Here is a 20715-nt window from a genome sequence, read left to right as displayed (position 1 = left end):
AAAGGAGACTGTGGCGGCGGCGGAGCCGGAAGAGGAGGAGCCGGGCCTGGAGTATTCGCGAGAGTCGCTGCGGCCGCCGGTGTTTGCGGGTCGCAAGGAGCGGGGCCTGGCGGGTGGGGTGTGTCGCGATGCCGGAGCTGGCGGTGCAGAAGGTGGTAGTTCACCCCCTGGTGCTGCTCAGTGTGGTGGATCATTTCAACCGGTGAGTGGTGCGCGGGGCGACCTTTCGGGATCGCCGCTGCTGAGTCACTGGCACGCTGGGAGGGCGCGGCGGCCGCGGGAGCGCTGAAGGGCCGGGGGTGGCACTAACTCGCCGAGAGGCCCGGAGCACCCTCGGATCACGAAGCCTAAATCACCCAGCCTCATCCCCCGTCCCGAGCCGGCACTCCGCGGCCCGGACTGCTCGTTCTTTTACCGAAGTCCGTACGCTGCCAGAGTTTGGGGGGCAAGCTTCCTTTGGCCCTGATCCCCCAGGCCTCGTGCCCATCTGTCACCTCGTCCGCCCCTTTTCACCAAAAAGACTCGGTGCGTGGGAAAGTCCTGCAGATTAGCGTTTCTGTACTTCTGAAAGCTGTCACCAGTATTCTGGTCTCAGGACCTTGAAGGGCTCCTTTGAAGAGCTGTGGTTTCTGAGCAGGAATCTGTTTTGACGGTAACCTAAAATGCAGATTAGGTGTCAAGCTTTTCTTTCAAAAGTGAGAGCGTTAGTAGCTTTGGGCATTAATGAATAAGATGAAACATCCCACAGCTCCCTTGTTTTTGGAGCTGTTGGTCCCGCTGGACCTGTTACACGTGTTCGTAACTTTTACAAGATAATTACTTCAATTGGCAAGTGTAAAGACTCACTTGGGAGCATCTGTTATAAAGTCAGCTGCGAAGTGCCTGCTACAACTTGCGTCGTACAACTACTTATTCAACCATAGCTAATAAAACAGTCAAGGCTCCATGAGGTTTAGGGTCCCCACTTCCACTGCTTTGTAGAGCCTTCAGCCTAACAGGATATGCATGCATTCCCACTGCGCAGTAGTCACTGTCTTTCTCCCATAGGATGTTAGAGGTGCTAAGGGGACAAACACCATTTCCGTTCTATTCGGAGGACATAGTACACAGACACTGCTAGCTGCTGTGTCATAAGAGATGTAGAGTTTTAAAACACAAATGGATTTTTGTGGACCAAAAGAAAAGCACATGAGTGTGGAACTTTCCTTTGAAGTGTGGAGATTCAGGGCCTAAGGTTTCCCCAAAAATCAGAACCACCAGGGATACAGGATCCTTAACTTTGTTTGACCCAAATCCCAAACTTAGTATGCATTTATAAATTTGCCAGACAATATGTTTACAAAAGCAGTACAGTGAAACCAGTGACTGTTAATGAACTGTAGTTCGTTTCACAGTGGCCTCTGTCTTTCCTTTGAATGTGGAGTTGTATTGTGTCTGTGTCTCACATTACCTAGTGGTCAAAGGAGAATTCTACATGAAGGTCAGTGAAATGAGATTGTATAAGTGAAACACTTGTAATTCTTGAAGACAGAAGTCACTAAGGAGGTTTGACAAGTAGATACAAATTCTGAAGTAAACTCTTTCTCATTCAGCCATCCTGTCAGTGTGATTAGTCACCAGCTGCTCACTTCTGACTTCTGCCTGAGTTAAGCCATTCACAGAGATCACAGATGGCCCACGTATACCTGAGCATCGGAACCCATATTCTGAGCCCCTAAATGGTACAAAGAATTAGAACTACTAGTGGGGCTTGTCCACATGGAATAGATATTCCAGAGAACAGCTGGCAAGCCAGCCCGTAAAAGTGGTTCTACTTTAAAGTGTTTCTTTCAGAAAATATTTAAGGATAGGAAAGATAGGGGGGCGCCTGGGTGGCACAACGGTTAAGCGTCTGCCTTCGGCTCAGGGCGTGATCCCGGCGTCACGGGATCGAGCCCCACATCAGGCTCCTCCACTATGAGCCTGCTTCTTCCTCTCCCACTCCCCCTGCTTGTGTTCCCTCTCTCGCTGGCTGTCTCTATCTCTGTCAAATAAATAAATAAAATCTTAAAACAAAAGAAAAAGGATAGGAAAGATGGGGAAAGTTTAAAGGAGAAAACTGCAAAAGAAAAAGTTAAAGGTGGCAGCATAATTTAAATGAAATATACTTTCAAACACCAAGTAGCATTTTAAAACTCTTCAGACCTGGCGGGTTTTCATTTTCTCCATTTTCAGGTTCTAGAAAGTTTGACATTTTTCTGAGCATGTATTTCTTGCAGTCAACAGTGTAAAGACTGCCAATGTACAAAGTTGATGAATTTCCCATTGTATTTATTAAAATTTAATATTAAGGACTAACCTGACACTATTATATTTGTTTAGTGGGATTAGTTCCCAGGTAAGCTAAGTTGTATCTGTACTGTTGATATTTCCTTTTGAGGATCTAATTGTTGGGTCCACGTTTCTGTGTGCTTGTCAGACTGACCTTCTGCTTTCTCCTTCAGAATAGGCAAGGTTGGAAACCAGAAGCGTGTTGTTGGTGTGCTTTTGGGGTCATGGCAAAAGAAAGTACTCGACGTATCCAACAGTTTTGCAGGTATAAGACAAATCTTACGTTGTTCTGCACCTGGGTTAAAATGTCAAATATCTCAAAAACTTAAAAAAAGAAACTTTTATGGTTTCCATTTTTACTACAACCCAGAAGTTCTCTTTCAGAATTGCTGAAGTATGAGAGGAAGGCTAAAGGTTACTCACTAAACTGAATAGTAAATATTCTAAATTTGCAGGCCATATGGTCTCCATTACAACTGCTCAGCCCTGTATTGTAGCAGGAAAGCAGCTACAGGCAGTATGTTGACAAAGGGGTTGCTGTATGCTAGCAAAACTTTATAAAAATAGGCAGCTCTGATGTCATTTGTAAGTCCCTGCACTAGACTGTTAACCATGGTTATGGGTTGGCAGACGGAGATGGAGACCATTACCTTTTACTCAGTGTCGTGAACCTTTACAAGAATGTATCTGTGTATTTTACGATTAAAGTTAACAACAAAGAACAAAATAATTGCTCTAGAGTGAACTCTAGACTAGAGGTCATGAACTCCAGTATCTGAAAGGACCAAGCAGAAATGTCATTCAGCAAAGGGAAATATTAGGAAGTGATGGGGCTTTTAGCAAACCAACGAGCATGTGTCCATTTTAAAGGGGGAAACCCGCCTGGCTCTAGCCAGTTGTTGCCAGGCCTTCCAATTTCAAGTGAAACCGGAAGTCTGGATTTTTATATGAAATCTCCCAGTATTAATGAGAGCAACTCAAAAATAATTTTAATACCATATTGGACAAACCAAACACTTAGGTGGATCCTGTGTGGCCTAGGAGTCTCCTAAGCTAGTTCTATCCATCACCCTAAACTAAATCTTACTTTTTTTTCTCTTCTTTAGTCCCTTTTGATGAAGATGACAAAGATGATTCTGTCTGGTTTTTAGACCATGACTATTTGGAAAACATGTATGGAATGTTTAAGAAGGTCAATGGTATGTCTTGATGTTTTGTTTTGTTTTTTTAAGAAGGCATTGTGGCATTGATTTATATGTGTGTGTATTTGTGTGTGCATGTGCCCAGGTACATGCCCCCGATGTCTTTTCATTTTTTAGTATTCCCTTTTCTTTGTTTAATATCAAGGGCTCTTTCATTTAGCTATACTTGTAAGACTAGTGTAGTAGAGGAATGAGGGAGAATAAATGAGAAACGAGAGTAGCAATTTAAGGCCAGCTAGACCCACCTAGGTTTTGGAGCTAGCCAGCCCTCCCTAACAGAAAAGTGAAGAACTATGAAACCAAATCCACCTGCCCCTAGACCTTAAATACCTTCAGGGTCAATATATCTCTCTGTCACATAAATTATTTTCATTTTATTTCATTATAGCAACCACATACACTTTGGAAATATTTATTCCCACAGCGTTCACAGTTCCAATCTCTGTGACATAGACTTGGGTTTGTTTATATGTTGCCTTGGAATTGTTTCCTAGTGTCGTATGTGACTGGTCTCAACTAGTCTGAGATACAGATATCTCTGGATTACCCTCATTGCTTATTTTCTGAGAATTCTGTTTTTCAGTTTCAAATTTCACAGGTATGTCAAGGTTTAAAATAGATGTCTGGAATTTTGAAAAGGGTAGAGAACGTAAGGACTAGAGTTCTTACCACCCTTTTTGAGGGAATTCTATAGATCTTCATGAAACAGTTCAAACCCACTAATGTTTTCCTTCCCAGCCAGAGAAAGAATAGTTGGGTGGTACCACACAGGCCCTAAACTACACAAGAATGACATCGCCATTAACGAACTCATGAAAAGATACTGCCCTAACTCAGTAAGTGCACTCTATCTTTAAAACTCTTGAATGATATTCCTTAGCAGCTAACTTACATAAGCATCCTAGGAAGGATCGGGTAGTAAATCATTTCACTGCTTTTTCTCTAAACTGTTTTTGTTAATTGGTAGTGGTTTGTATAGTATACAATAACCCAGGATATTTAATAAGTAACAATAAATATGTGCTAAGTGCTTAATCCTCTCGATAGCCATATGGGGTTGTTCTCCTTACAACAAGAAAACTGAGGCTCAGAGTTGTTAGTAAGGTCTTATACATGTGGGGGCCAGGATCAAACCATTGGCTGTCTTGATTCTGACTTCCTCATGCTTGATAACCACACCATACTACCTCTCAGCTTGTTTTCAGATGGTGGTGAAGAGCAGAGCAGATGGTGGGATCACATGAAATGTAGACTCATTTCTGCTGAAAATTCCAGCTTTTGTCTGGTTGAATGAAATAGCTTCAGTAATCATCATAAGAAGAATGGCTGTGATTATTCCTTACGTGCTTGGTGTGAGGTTGTTTGCTAAAGTATGTTTTTCTGACAGGTACTGGTCATCATTGACGTGAAGCCAAAGGACCTGGGACTGCCCACAGAAGCATATATTTCAGTGGAAGAAGTCCATGATGTAAGTTCTCTTGCTATGAGCCGAGGAGATTAGATTTGCTGCTTATTGGACGATTTGGATGTTGTGTTGTTTTTAAGTCAACAACTCTTTTATCTCCAACAAAGAGTAGGTTGTTGATTTCTGTCAACAGTTTGGTACTATGTTTCTTTCCCCCTTGAGTTTTTGAATCACCAAATTTTAGAAATCAAGAGGACCATAGAAATCTAAAATCCCCTTTTACACATGAAATTGAGGCCCAGAGTCATCATGTGATTGCCCAGAGATGTTCACAGCAAAGTAAATGCAGAGCCTGTGAGCTTAGTCTTAATCTAATAGAGTTTCCACTGTCCAGCTCCTCTCTGCCAGCATTCCTTTCTCCTTGAAGATTTTCATTCTGTATAGACGAGATACAGTTTTTCAAATAGAGTGGGTCAGAGCTGCGTGGAGCCAGATGGCAAGACCCATCTGTGTGATTTGACACCTGAATACTCAGCTCTCCAGCATCCAATGCCTGCTGTGTGCTTTGGGTGTCGACACAAAGAGGTTCCAGAATATAGCTTTTCTCTATTTCCAGGAAAACTCAACTTAGATTCTAGGGTAGCATTTGATGTAAAAATATATGTGTGTGGTGTTGGGAGCATAAAATTTTGCACTTGAGCTCAATCTTGAATTTCCAGAGTCAAAAGTCTGAGGAAAAAGTCTGCCTTTGGATTTAGATACGTAGAATTTATCTTTATATTCAGTTTTTAAATCAGGAAAAAAATTTTAGGTTAACTCCCTGCAAATGTTCCTTGCACTGAACTCTGTCCTCCTGTTTCTCTTTTTGCTTTGCCACTAGGGAGTTTAGATCAAAATTTATTTCCTTGTTGCAGTAAGGCTTTCATCCTTGATGTGATACAGTTTTTTAAGTTAATTTTACTCTGCCTTTTTCAAAAGAGAATTAGAGGCTCTTATACACACAGAGCAAGATTTTTAAATAGGGGATGGAAGGGACACAAAGGCCACAATATTAAATGAAGCCAAGGCAAAATGAGCACCTGAAAAGGCATTCCATGCAGTCCTGACCATTCTAGCAAAGTGAAGAGGAAAATGGCATTTGCAGGATTCACATTGTCCTGGATAAAATAATTACTGCTAACATTTATATCACTTAGTGTAAGTTAAGTGACTTTCCCAAGGTCCCACAGCTCCTTTGGACATGGCAGAGCCAGACTTGGAACCCAGGCAGTCTGGCTCCAGAGTCTGCCTTCACTGCTATGCTCTCCTGCCTTCCAGACATCTTACATCCATTCCAGAAGATGTACAGCCTCTTCTGGCGTGAGAGCTGAGGAAAGTTGCTCCTGAATCCCATCAGGAAGTCACTAGGTGATACAGTGAACCATATTCCTGAACAGACCCTCTGACTAATTCAGGCCACCGGGAAGCCGGTTATCCTCACTGCGATGTTCTGGTGCTCCGGCATCATTGATCTGAAGGACACTTAGATTATCTGAGCTTGCCTGTGAGCTTGCTTCCAGTACACGTATTCTGTATACTGCCTATTCTAGAAAGAACTATATGCTTTAAAAGTCAACCTAATTGAGACTTCCTTAACTGTCCATCCCCACAGTGGGCTTAAGGGATTATCAAGATTTTCCTCAGAAACACTGAGCAGGGCCACGGCAGTGTCATTCCAGAAGGCTGAACTCTGACTGTGGACTCTGGAAAACAAACTGAGGGCTTCAGAGGGGAGGTGGGTGGGGGACTGGGATAAGCTGTGATGGGTATTAAGGAGGGCACATATTGCATGGTGCACTGGGTGTTATACGCAAATAATGAATCATAGAACATTACATCAAAAACTAAGGATACACTGTATGGTGACTAACATAACAAAATAAAAATTATAATAAAAAAAAAAAAAGGCTGAACTCTCAAAGCAAACCTCACCCCTTTCTGCTAGCACTTGGGAAGCCTACTAATGTACCCATGAGGTCATCTGACTGAAAGCAGAGGAATCAAGGTGTGAAAGGAACATGTGCTGGGGTGTTTGTAAGTAAATAACTATAGTTAAGCCTCCTCTCCTAGGATGGAACTCCAACCTCAAAAACATTTGAGCATGTGACCAGTGAAATTGGAGCCGAGGAAGCCGAGGAAGTTGGAGTCGAGCACTTGTTACGGTGAGCCTCAGGACGGCATCCGAATCATAAGCACCCCAAGAAGCTCTATTAGGAGTGGGGAGATCTGGGTTCCAGGCCTGGATCATTTCTGGCGTGTCCTGAGTTACAGTTTATGACTGTGGATAATACATCTTGTCGGCAAAGGGCAGTGTGTTCCCTGTGACAGGAACACGTGCAGGAAGGAAAGCAGGTGTGCGTTCTTCCTGTGTACGTTGTTTTCAGTGAAGGTAGACAGTTGTCTGCGGAGAAGCTACGGTAGGGTGGGTTATTTTAAAATATTATAATCCTGACTTAATTCAAAAGGTTCATAGTTTTTCTCAAATAAGATTCCCTGCGATTCAAAAAGTCCTGTCTGATGGAAGCTTCTCGCAACATCACACAGATGTGGGTAGAGAAAATGCCACTCTTTTCAGGAACAGGGAAGTTGAAATAGCTTTTTTTTTTTTTTTAAGTGAAATGGTTTCAAAATGCCTTGTGATAAGAAAGATAAAATATATGCTCCAAATCAAAACTAAGGTGGTCTGCAAAGTGATGAAGTAACATTCTTCTTTTGAAAACTTGCCCTTCCCCACAAAGCTGGGTGTTCACCTAGATTGTGAGAACCTGTGTGATAATACTATACTGATGGCTTTTTCCTGCCCTTTCTTCTTGTGGGTTATTACAGAGACATCAAAGACACTACAGTGGGCACTCTTTCCCAGCGGATCACAAACCAGGTCCATGGCTTGAAGGGACTGAACTCCAAGCTTCTGGATATCAGGAGCTACCTGGAGAAAGTGGCCACCGGCAAGCTGCCCATCAACCACCAGATCATCTACCAGCTACAGGACGTCTTCAACCTGCTGCCGGATGTCAGCCTCCAGGAGTTTGTCAAGGCCTTTTACCTGAAGACCAACGACCAGATGGTAGTAGTGTATTTGGCCTCGCTGATCCGTTCCGTGGTCGCCCTGCACAACCTCATCAACAACAAGATTGCCAACCGGGATGCAGAGAAGAAAGAAGGGCAAGAAAAAGAAGAGAGCAAAAAGGATAGAAAAGATGACAAAGAGAAAGAGAAGGAAAAGAGTGATGGAAAGAAAGAAGAGAAAAAGGAGAAAAAATAAAACATGTCGCTTTTTAATTTGTAAATTAAAATCTTATAAACTAACTCAGTGTGCCACTAGAGGGTTCTTTTTACTTTAAGTGCTTGTTAAAAAGCTGTACTGCTGAGAGCTCTCTGGCCCGGGTCACTCTCCGCTGTGGCGGGGAAGCGAGTGCACAGAGGGACTGAGCTCACAGCGGAACTGCAGCCTAGGCTGCGGTGCGTGGGGGATACTATAGCTCAGGCTTCAGATCGCATGAGAGAAGTGAAGAGGTAAACAGAACGTTATTGGTACTCTTCACTCTTACCTATAAAACTGGAAGTTGAATTTTCCCCATCTCACAAGACTGTTGGGGTTTGTTTTTGGCAGTTTGCAGAATTGCAAAATGGAATGCATGAATTCTGTAAGCCTTAGAACACCCTGAGTTCTGATCCCTCTGAACTCTGTACCTGGAGCTCTGACATGCTCAGGTCTTGGGATCCAACTCCATATATTGTTTACCTTCGAAGACGCAATTAAATGACTTGGTTTGTAAGTCTGTGTTCTAGTCATTTGATTCTGGAAGTGACACTTGTTTTCAGAAGCAGCCAAGACTTATTTTTAATTGAAGCTGTCTTAAAGAATTTAAACTTGGAATCTTTCATGAAAGAGAGTCTCATTCCTTTAAAAACAACTTGATGGTGAGAAGAGCTCTCAACTGAGCCCAGAAGACCTGGGTCCTAGTTTGTGTTTCAGGTTTGTCATCTATGAAGTCCCTAGAGCAGTTTTTCATAAGAGACACAGTTACTGCAGTTGGTCTAGGTACATCAGACCCCAAAGTTAGTGGGGAAGTTTTGGAGGATGGAACAAAGTCTTCCCACAGTAAGTGCTCAGGGCTCAGAACAAATAAGTACTTACTCATTTGACCTAGAGGAGTCCCTTAGATAGTAATTCCCTCTCTTGAGCAGATAGAACCTAAGAGTTCTCTAATGCACCATATGGATTACCAATGTTCAAAAATTGAAAAATGTAATAAAATGGCACTAAAACTAAGTTGAATCTCAGAAACCACTTTACAGTGTTCTAATGTCTCGATGTTTACCAGAAACATCAATTTTTATTCCAAAGAGCTAATTAGTGGAAATTGGGAGTTGACAGTATGTGTAAACAAGCTTTTCTTCTAGTTAATAGAGGCATGCCAACATAAGGGCTGACCTCAGGGTTCATGTAGATTCTGACCTAAAATGGGATGGTCAAGGAAAAACTGGAGAACCAACTTTTCCTTGTCTATTTCAGCAAAGTCAGGGTTGCTGCAGCTAATTGAATAAAAAATCTGAAATAACAGTCAAGGCCTGAGATCTATTTAAAACCACAGGAGTGTTGAAGAAGCTTTTGAAATTTGGTAACCATGTTTCAAACATACTGATATGAGAAAGGGAACCTGGAACATTAACTTTCTCCAGCAAATGGGCAGGAAAGAGCCAGGATGTTTCTGAGCCTAGCAGGGGAATGAGGAGAATGTCATCCCATGGAGTGGGTCATTTATATAAAGGTCAGGGGGTAATTAGAGACCACATAGGATTCAGGTCCACTCAGTATAATCAGTACTCAAAAAGCTTTCCAGGGTCTTGTGACAACACAATGCCACATGCTTTAAAGTTTGTCACCATTTCACAAACTGGAAAGTTTGTGGAGCATCTAAGACCAGGGGAATACCCAGGCCTTGTTCTATGTAACAATTTGGCCCACAAATGGGCAGAACTGAATTCTACCTTGTGTGTGTGTGTGTGTGTGTGTTTAACTAATGTCTTCACCCAACATGGGGCTCAAACTCACTACCCTGAGATCAAGAGTCACATGCTCTACCAACTGAGCCAGCCAGATGCCCCAAATTGAATTCACCTTCTAACGGGATCCTCTATTTCTTACAAATACAGTTTGTAGCCTGTAGCTTAGGTTCATTTTCTAAGCCAAAATTGACATCCTCTATAAGAGAGTGACCCTCATAAGGTTATTAAGAAGTCTTGCTTATACAAATAGCAGCTGAATTCACTGCAAAACCCATGACCCTCCCCTTAAATAAAGCCTTGTGTTTATACAGCCTGGCAGTCTCTAGATGAGATTTCTAAACTACGTCTGTCGTTTTTGAAAATACCAGAAATGATGTCCTGGAAAAAATCTGCTCCAGAGTCTGGATTCCGTATCGGTAGCTGTAACATTACCCTCGCTTCCACTTCCGATGCTTCAGGCTGACTTGTTGACAGAGTTCGGGCCGCTCCTGCTACACACATTACAGAGGACGGTTATCTGTGCCTTACTGGTTTTGTGTGATAACGAATACCTGAAATATCCCTCAACTTCGAAGTTAGTTAGTCTTCGTGTAAAGATGAAAACTATCAGAATAGAACAACTTTGGGCCAACTAATTAAATGTTCTGTAATTATGCTCAGTCCACCAACCACTAAAGGGACAAAAGAGAAGTAATCCTATTAAGGAGCTACCTTATTACTTCTCCTAGATCCTAGATGCAGAGTAAACGTTTCAGCAGGAAACAGCAACCTCAGAATGGCAATCCAATTTCTGGAGGACTCTGCAGCTACGAGACCTCAGCCATATTCAATGACTTTCACTTCAAACAAAAGAATGAACATAGGCCCTCACAAAAGAATGACATCAGGGTTGTTCGTTAAACTACAACACGTTAAGAAAACTACTTCGACTGCCCCTATTCCCAGAAATGGGGAGGACCTGGGGCATGCTTCAAAAGCAAGGAAACATTTGATTTATGTGATCCACAAGAGCAGATTTTTTACAGCTTTCCTAAACAAATTCATTCCAAATTATTCTATGTAATACAGGCAAGTACTGATTTGCGTATCTTCATGCTATTCAACTCAGTATTATCAGTGTTTGCCTGGGAGCAACACAGAGTTCAGATCTTTCAAAAAATAATAGGTAGAAAGTGACTCAGAAAGCAGGGAAATGGAAGTGGGGAAAGAAAATAGAGGAAAAGAAAGAAAGGGGAGACCAGGGAAGTTAATGTTTCCAGGGCTTAAGTCCGCAGAAACCTTTTTCTTGGCGTTCCTCTTTGGAGCCAATCTGTTCTTTGACACTAGAGGGCGCTGTCGACTAGTCTCGTCCTTGGTCAGAGCCGCCTTTGATGCCAGCTCAGCACAGGACTGGGAAACTTCCCCAGAGTTACCTCCCGTCACTTCTGCTTTGGGCTGCAGCTATCCAGACAAGATTTTGAAGGAATTTGGAGAGTGTATGGGTGCAAAAAGACTGGGTCAGTTTGCCACTTCACCCTCGCTGTTCATCACTTACACTACTCCTTGGGCAATGAAAAGACACTCTGCCCTTCAGATAGCTTGTGTTTGATTTTCCTCACTGCTGATACCACACCCAGTTTCTTTAAAAACCATATTCAGTGGTGTGCTGGTAAATGTGAAACAACTAGCTGTCCAAAGAAAGGCGGCAGCGGGCTTTGATTTGTAGCCTTGCCCAATTCCCCTGGTGTAAATACTCCCGCCATGGCTTGATGGCAAGATTCCAGCATGAGTTGGGAAGAGAAGCACAAGAGCACAGTATTACAGAGTATTACCTAAATACTGATAGAACAGACGACAACCTCAAGAACATACATGTTAGGAAAATGTAGTAATTCGGATATGATGTGTTTTGAGTATGACCTTTTTAGATATAACTTATTTCAATAAAAATTTGTACAACTTACCTACTTCATTAGACTCTCTGGGAATCTGTGTTTTTAAGATGCTCTCCTTGTGGCTCCTGTATACACATGGAAGTGAGAGAATCTTTATTTTGATATAGACAAATCTATCCATTTTTTGCCTACGGTTAGCACTCTGTGGGTCAACATTTAAGAAGTCCTTTCCCAGCTCTGGGGCACCTGGGTGGCTCAGTCGGTTAAGACTCCGACTTCGGCTCAGGTCATGATCCCAGGGTCCTGGGATGAGCCGCGAGTCAACCTTTGCACTCAGCAGGGAGTCTGCTTGAGGATTCTCTCCCTCTGTCCCACCCCACCTCAAATAAATAAATAAAATCTTTAAAAAAAAAAAAAAAAAGAAGTCCTTTCCCAGCTCAAGACTTCTTCTCAAACACACATCTATTACACTCCACGAAGTGTCTCAGTTCCCATATCAACATCTTTCTACATACTACAGCTAAAGTCTGATCAATAATATCATAACTTGGCTACCCTTTTAACCACAATAACCAAATACAGTCCTTACTTCATCTATTAACCCTTCTTTCCTTATTTTCAATCCTGGCTTTATCCCCACCTCTTACACCTCAGCATATAAACACTCAAATCCCTCCCATCTCCACATACACACACATACGCCTCTGTTCCAGTTAACTCCATTCAGCAAGTAGCCATCTATGTTTGCTTTCTTCCCTTCTTTAACTTCTGAGCATTTTTTAAATCTTACGCAGTCCAGCTTTTGTCCCCACCAAGCCATTAACAGCCTGCACTAAAGTCACCGATGGCTTCCGCTTTGCCCATCCAGTTGACCTCTGTCAGCCCTGACCTCCCTTGACCTGACCTTCAGTCTGAAGGCTTCTCTCCTGGCAGTTGTCCTGCTTCTCTTAGACCCTCATGGGCCCCTTTTGCTCAGTTTCCTCTGAAGCATCATCTTACTTAACCTATCACTTACATATTTTTAAAAATCTCAATCTATATGATGCTTCTTTCTAATTGCAAAACTTGTTCCTCCTCTTTATTCCATATCCTGGCTAGTCACCCACTTGCCCAGAGTTTAGGAGTCACACTGGTCACCGCACTCACCTTCGGCCTCTGCTTTCAGCCACCTGCTGGTCCTACCACATGGACCATGTCTGACGGCTGCCCTCTGCATTTCCCTGCCCCTGCTCACACCTTCATCTACCCTTTCTGTGGCTAACGTTGCCTACCTGCAATTTCTGCATACTCTCTCACCTTCCTTTTCCATATTCTATCCTCATGCCAGAGTCAGCTTGGCTGGAAGATGAGCCTCAGATGGAGAGGGTTGCGTGACTCTTACTCCTCACTCATGCCTATCATCATCACTTTTAAGGCCCGTCTCACTTAAACTGTTTTTACCTTAATCCTGACTTCCACTATAGTTCTAACCCCCCTCACACACACAAACACACAAGTGATAGATGCTTAAATGTGTTCAGTAAATGTCCTTAGATATGGATGGATTGTGGAAGAGTATGCAGTATAATTTTGTACATGCATGCATTTTACATTACATATATGATATTTCCCTTTCAATCTCATTCTTTCCTACCCTTTTAAAATTCAAAACAATATTGGGGTGCCTGGATGGCTCAGTCAGTTAAGTGTCTGACTCTTGATTTTAGCTCAAGTCATGGGTTGTGAGATCCAGCCCAGCATCGGCCTCCACACTGGGCATGGAGCCTCTCTCTCTCCCTCTCCCTCGCCCTCTGCCCCTCCCCCCTGCCCACACGTGCTCTCTCACTCTCTCTCTAAAATAAATAAGTAAATAAAATTCAAAACAATATTGTAAAGGCCTATCTTCATTGCTTTATGGATACACCCATTCACTTCATAGCTTTTAATCACGTGTAGCAAAGACAATACTATGCAATCCTCAAATCCCGTTTCATATTCCTCGTTCCTGACCTACCACAAACAATACTTCCCATCCACTTTGCTATCAGAGACAGCCACAGGTTAGCCTAGACAATGAAGAGATGGGAGCAGTGCACGCGGTGTAAAGCCCCTTTTGTCTCTTCCTCTCCCTGCCTGGGCAAAAGAGGAGGAACATGTTGAGATCCACCCTGACCCACCAGCCTCATTCACACTGTTCCTGCTTACCCTCTATCAGTGCTCAGCCATCCACAACAGCCTTCTACCCACTTCTGGAACATGCCAGTCTCCCAATCGGGCCACTGTACCTGATGGGCCCAACCCCAAATGCAGCTCTTTGCTTGATTGGCTCCTTCCCAGCTTTCATGTCTCCAGGCTGAAACACCTGTGTGGAGATGCTTTCCCTAAGGTCCTATCTAAAGTAGACCCTTTTCTCCCCTATCCCACTTGCCCACGCTATTCTCTATCCTATTTATCCAGAGTACAGCATGGTGACTATAGTTACTAATACTACTTTCAAGTATTTTGTTGTATACTTGAGAGTATACAATACTTGAAAGTTGCTAAGAGAGTGGATCTTAACTGTCCTTACCATAACACAGCCTTAGATATCTTCAACAATAAAAACAAAATGGTAATTACGTGAGGTGATGGATGCGGTAACTAACCTCATTGTGGCAAACGTTTTGCAATATATATGTGTATCAAATCATCATCTTGTACACCTTAAACTTACACAATATTCTATGTCAATTATATCTGAATAAAGCTGGAAAAAAATATCTATCCAGGGGCACCCCAGACCGCATGGCAGACAGCTGATGCACCAGGAGTGTGTGCCCTGTTGGAGAGCAGGGACAGGGTAAGAGTCAAAGTTCAATGCAAGAGCTGCTTCTTGCCACCCCATATACTCTATATTTTAGCCACTGTGAAACAATTACAAGGAGTTAGCAAACCATCATGACTATAAAAACCAAAAGTTAAAGGGTGAAATGAATTCCCTCACAGAAGAAACAATGCTTCCACATCCCCAGCCTGCTAGGGCCCAGATGCTCAGGCAGGAGGCCACTACTAAGGAGGAAGATGTGCCCCTTGAGCCAACCTCAGCAGGAGTCGGGGAGCTGCAGAAGCCCTCCTTCAGGCTGGCTTACTGCTGTAATGGTACCATCTACCTTGCTGTTCACCCTGTAATTACAGAGGAAACAGACCCAAAAGTGTCCTTGAGAGATTGGAATGACTCTTGCCAACTGGGTTTGGCTGGAAGCCCAGATAAGCACTAATGACATCCCAAAGCAGAGTGTCACAGTCACAGGCTGAGCCAGACCCAAGGCCCCTTAGACCATAGGTGCTGCTGGGCAATTGATGTCAGGCTGTAGACTGGGGGCAGGGACTGAAATGACTCTTCCCAGGATTTGCTTTCCCCAAGAAAAGGAAGAAGAGCAATACTGGCCCCTTTCTGTCTTTGTTCTTGGTTAGTGTGATTTTTTTGACCTACACACAATCTCCATGCTCTGGCTCTTTCATTTACTAAAAATCATGGCCACACTCAGGGCACAGAACGTGGAAGAGATGCCAATCCAAGGACATTTCATCTGACTTAGGACGGTGTATGATTTATCTATTACTATGTTAACAAACTGCTGTAAAACGCAGACGCTAAAACAACACACACAATGATCTCAGCGTTTCCGCTGGTCAGGAGCCCCGGCGCTGCCTGGCTGGGTTCGCCACCCCGGGATGCTCACGGGCAGCAATCAAGGGCTCAGCTGGGCTGCAGGCATCTTAAGGTTCTGACACATGTGCTCATGGGCAGGATTCAATTCCTTGGGGGCTGTTGGATTGAGGGCCTCAGTCCCTCGCTGGCTGTTTACACAAAGCTGTCCTCAGTCTCTTGACACATGGTCTCTCCAACACACAAGTTTGCTTCGTCAAAGTGCACAAGCTGAGAAGGCAATGGAGAGCCAGCTGGCAAGGAGGAGGTCAAAAACCTTTGTAACTCAATCAGGGAAGTGACACCTGTCACCTTGGCCATGTTCCATTGGTAAGAAGCAAATCACTAGCCCAGCACCACTCAAGTGAAGGGGATTAGCCCACTAGGGTGTGAATACCAGGAGGAGGTCATAAGGGGGCCACCTAAGAAGTCTGCCTTCCTGGGGTGCTTGGGTGGCTGCCTCGGTTAAGCATCTGCCTTCAGCTCAGATCATGATCCTGGGATCCAGTCGCACATTGGGCTCCCTGCTCAGCGGGGAGTCTGCTTCTCCCTCTGCCCTTCCCCTGGCTCATGCTCTCTAATAAATAAAATCTTTTTTTGTTTTTAAAAGAAGAAGTCTGCCTTCGACTGATGGGAACAGAATCCATGAGGGTAATCCACAATAGGCTACATGGGGTTTCCCCTTTTTTAATTTCAGCACTTAATATCTTAGAATGAAGATAATGTTAAGAGAAAATGCAGAAGTAAAACATTCCTCCTGTTTATAAACAGGACTATCTATTGACTTTGGAGACAGCAAAACAAAACAAAGCAAAGCGAACCCCAAGCATTAGGAACCAAATCAGTGCTCTTAAGAGAGGTAAGGCCAAATGGCCTCAATCGTACCAAATCACAAAAATTCAATTCTGACATGTATTTATCATTGCTCCCTGCTGAGCCTCCATTAAAATGATAGTGAATGAATGTAAAAGATTTCCCGTTGTTCCCTGGCCACTTGGCCCAATTTGAGAGAGAGAGAGAGAGAGAGCACCTGAGAGGTAGAAAAGAGAACGCAACAAACTTCTAGGAGGAAAGCAGAAGTGGCCAGCAGCAGGTCTCCAGCCAAGATGAGTGTGGAAGGAGGTTCGCCAAGAGAGTTCTGGTGAGCCGGGAGAGACTTGGACCCAAGAGAGGTTGGAATTAGTGCCACAGGAGTATAAACAGGGAATAGAGGAGATTCAGTGAAAGTCAGGTCCCCTTCGAGACCCCTATGCACAGATTGCCAGCTGCAAGCTGCCCCCTCCTCTGTCCGCCACCCCCCCCCCCCCCCTCCNCCCCCCCCCCCCGCTGCCCCAGGAGTTCTATCAAGGGAAAGGAAGTTAATGGAGAGGGGAGATTAACCTTCTCTTGGCCCTCTCCCTCGCTAAAATGACAGTGAAGCAGCTTTATAAGACTCCTTCTCCACAAGGGCAAAGAGAACATAAGAGGATTCAGTGCTGGACAAGGATGTTCAACAAAGTGTTAAAAGGTAGAAAGCAGGTGGAGGAGCATAACTTGCCAAGCAAAAGTTTTAACCTAAAACCCTGCAGAGGGAGATGCACAGGAGAAATGAGCAAGTCCCCAGAGGGACGCGGTACTTGGGGCAGCAGGAGGGCAGGAAGAGAGCAGACAACCAGGGCAGTTAAAAGTAATTTCTATATGGAAGGGTGGGACACCTAGGTCCCCATCCTCAGAGCCTGGCTATCTCCCCTCTGCCAGCTGCAGGAGACCAGGCTGAGGGGAGGGGCAAGAGAGCGCGAAAAGGTCAAGTCAGGGGCCAGGTCTCTGAGAACCTACGCTCCTTCCTTCTGCTGATCCCTACAGGCAGGTGTACCCTGGCTCATGTATACCCTTCCCCCCAGGCAGAGAACAGAGCATTCCTCTCCAGAGAAACTGACCAAGCCAGAGAAAAGACTCGTGAGTGGTGACATTTATGGCCCCAGTGAAAAGGTGACATTTATGGCCCCAGTGAAAAGGTCCACCTGCCATGTAGTCCTCTTACAGCAAAGACCAGTAGGCAAGAGACCACCCAGGAGTGTCTTCTGAAATACGGAGAGCCACAAATGTTAGCGAAGGAGTTGTCTTCTCCCTCTGTGTGTGCTCTTTCCTAATGGTGTTGCAGCTGTCTCCTCCTGACCTGCTGGCCATCCATTTGACAGCCTTATTTTTTGAGTTGCAGTTTGGGCCCTGGCCTGGGCGGGGGGGGGACCTAAGAATATCACAGACCCAGGCCAGATCCAGGGATGGTTTCTTTTGATGAGTTTATGCCTCCACCTTTTTCAAAGCCATAGCCAGGCGTATAGTAGAGGCAGTTTGGTTTTGCTGCAGTTTGCTGGTTGGCCCGCTTTTCATGAAACGCAAGGGAGCGGTGGGCTGCTGCCCAGGCTCTGTCCAGACTGCAGCTTATTTAGACCCCTTGACCCCCCCCCCCCAGCAACTGGCAGGCTGTGGGTGCAGCAGCACACTTGCAATCTTGTTCAGTGTTTTGCATTTTGTTCTATTTCTGGCCCTTGGAAATCTTTCTCTTGTTTTTGAACAAGCCTTTTTGGCTTTCTCTAGTTTATGTGTCTTTATTATGTGTTTGGAATGGAGAGGTTGTCCAAGTCGTGAATTCCCTGTGCCATCTTGACGGAACACGTTTTGGTTTCTAACACTACTTTACTCCAAAAAGAACAGAGAAGAGTTGGTTCTGTGTTTGGGGCAACAGAACTAAAGTTGGGAATAGAATATCATAGTGACCATCAAAGACATCCAAAAGAACGACGAGAGAGGCAAGTTGAAGGGGCCAAAATTGACAAGCATCAATAAGAAAATAATGATTACTGTCACTGGGGCCAACTGAATCAGAGTTAGACCCTGAGCCATGATGTCCAAATGGTATGGATAAAAGTGCGCCAAAGAAGTCATATGCTCCCATCTGGGTCTGTTGAAGCTTGACTCATAAAGCACAGGTTACAGAAAAGTGAGCTGGACTGCGGCACTTCAATCAACCTCAGAATGACAGGGACCTGATAAGTAAGAGGGTATTAAAAACTTAGATTCACAGGGGAGATCACAGGGAAACGAGTGGGTCTAAGAACTCTAGGCACCAACTCAATTTTCTTCAGATGGGGCTGGGGCCTTGTTGATACCAAGTCCCGCTGAAAAACCAGGAGAGCTTGCTCTTTGTAAGCATACCTCTGAATAGAGACACAGAGACCTTCAGGGTTTTTCTAGAAGGGTGATGTGAGACCCAGTATAGAATGCCAGTGGGGTAGCAAGAACTGAGACTCCAGATCCAGGGAGGTCCCACCTTATATAAAGTCTCACTGACATCCGGGAGATCCACTGGAGATCTTGGGCGACAAATGAAGTCCTATCAACCCTTTCCTTCCAAAACAATCTTATAGCTTTGGCTAAATCTATCAGGAACTTATTATAGCATGTAGGGGAGGGGGGCCTCTCTGCCTGCCTAATTCTGCTTGAAACACTTCAGAATGGGGGGGGGGGAATGAGGATATAAAAAAAGCAAAGAGAGGTACTTAGAACCCCCCAGGGTAAAAGACTGGATGAGGAAGAAACAGTTGTATTATATTAAACTATTCTGGAGCGAACAATATTTATATAATCATAGTAACATAGATGTTTTTTGTTGCTTTTCAGCTTTTTGAATAAACCTTCAGAAAAAGTACAGATGATTTCATTGTGATTACACGATACAATGTTAAAAGAAAAAAAAAAAAGAATTTGATTGTGTAAACGTAAAAGGACAGCTGCCCTAAGTCAGGGAAGGGAATGCAGATGGAGGGCTGGAAGGGCACCCAAGGAGCTCAGAGGTAGTGCTCAAAGTGGGGTGGCAAGAGACCGTGTCCACTGCTAAGGCTAGGAAAACAGGAACCATTCTGAGGGCCGTGGGGTAGACTCTGCTGGGAGTTTAAAGTTCTATTTGGAAGGATACAAAAGAAACTAGCAATCATAGCCTTCGGCTGGTGACCAGAGTGGCCGAGAAACAAAAACTGGGGGGGGGGGGAGCCTTTCACTGTAGACTCTTTGTATCTTTGAATTTTACAACTTTTTAAAATTTTTAAGTAAAAGGAAAGGTAAATATCAGCCATCCAACTTCCAGGACTGCCCCCTCCTGGAAGAACAGCACCAGCACACAAGACAGTCTAACGGCATTCGCTGAAGCTTCGCAGCCAAGGGCAAACTGTTGGACACACCGTAATGCCCCATAGGATGGAAATGCGCGTATTATAGGAACCATTACTAGGGAATAGCACGCGGTAGTTAAAGAATCATTTAGACCTATGTTGAGGAAGATGGAAAGGTTTCCCTAAGACCTTGTTGAATGAGACAAGTGAGTTAATATAGATAAGATCCCATTTTTGGTGTATTTAAAAATGATGTGTATATATGACCTGCATACGCACACTAAGTAGGACAGAGGGGCCGCAGCAAACTTAACAGCAGTTATTTCCGAGGTAAGACTGGGAGAAGTTTCCATCTGAGCATGTCTTATTTGAGTTTGTTATGGGATGTCTGCATAATGTGTAGACTTTTTTCAATAATTTTCTCAATACAGCATTGCTCTGTCAAGTGGAAAAAGGCTTTGGAGGGGTGCAGTGAATTCACTGAATAAACTCCAAGGAGGAACCACTCTGAACATCTCTGCCTCCCTTGAGAAGAGGCACGATCAGGGCAAGGCTGGAAAATGCCTTAAGACACAACAGCACGGTGATCTGTCCCATCTGAATCCTTAAGTGTTCAAAAAAGTGAGGGCGTCAAGACCTCGTATGACCATTAGCTCAAGATCATGGCATCCTTCTATCATCATGGGACTCAGTAAAGGTCTCTTGAATGAACGATCACCCAGACACTGTCTCCAGGAGCTGGTTTCCAAAACCCACCTGCCCTGCAGCCACAGCAGTTCGTGTTCCGGCCCCGCAACAACTGTTCACAGAAACCCTGGCCTGGCAGGCTGGCAGGGGGACGTTGAGGACGTCCAACCCTGACCAAGGGCTGCCCCCATGATCCCCGCACAAGGACTCAGCCGCCCATAAGTGTGACTGTCTTGGTTCGTAACACACACATTCCTAAAACCAGCAAGGTTACAGAACTTCCACGGCTATATGGGCCAGGAGGGTCTGTGGGGCCGAGGCCTCTCGTCCGGAGGACAGCGATTTTGTAGACATCCACACCAACACCACC

At 44.3% G+C, this 20715-nt stretch overlaps 1 protein-coding gene across 1 annotated transcript; it reads left to right on the top strand.

The window, feature by feature from the left end:
- Positions 1-69: 69 nt before the first annotated feature.
- Positions 70-8225, top strand: PSMD7 (proteasome 26S subunit, non-ATPase 7). Its single transcript, XM_002923649.4, has 7 exons — positions 70-202; positions 2484-2575; positions 3417-3509; positions 4251-4348; positions 4900-4980; positions 7027-7118; positions 7783-8225. Exons 1-7 carry the CDS (start codon positions 129-131, stop codon positions 8219-8221), a joined length of 969 nt encoding a protein of 322 aa, XP_002923695.1. The 5' UTR covers positions 70-128; the 3' UTR covers positions 8222-8225.
- Positions 8226-20715: the final 12490 nt, after the last annotated feature.

Source organism: Ailuropoda melanoleuca, chromosome 12 (assembly GCF_002007445.2).
Source record: "Ailuropoda melanoleuca isolate Jingjing chromosome 12, ASM200744v2, whole genome shotgun sequence".
In the NCBI taxonomy this organism is placed as follows: Eukaryota; Metazoa; Chordata; class Mammalia; order Carnivora; family Ursidae; genus Ailuropoda; species Ailuropoda melanoleuca.
This window is presented reverse-complemented; position numbering and strand designations above follow the sequence as displayed.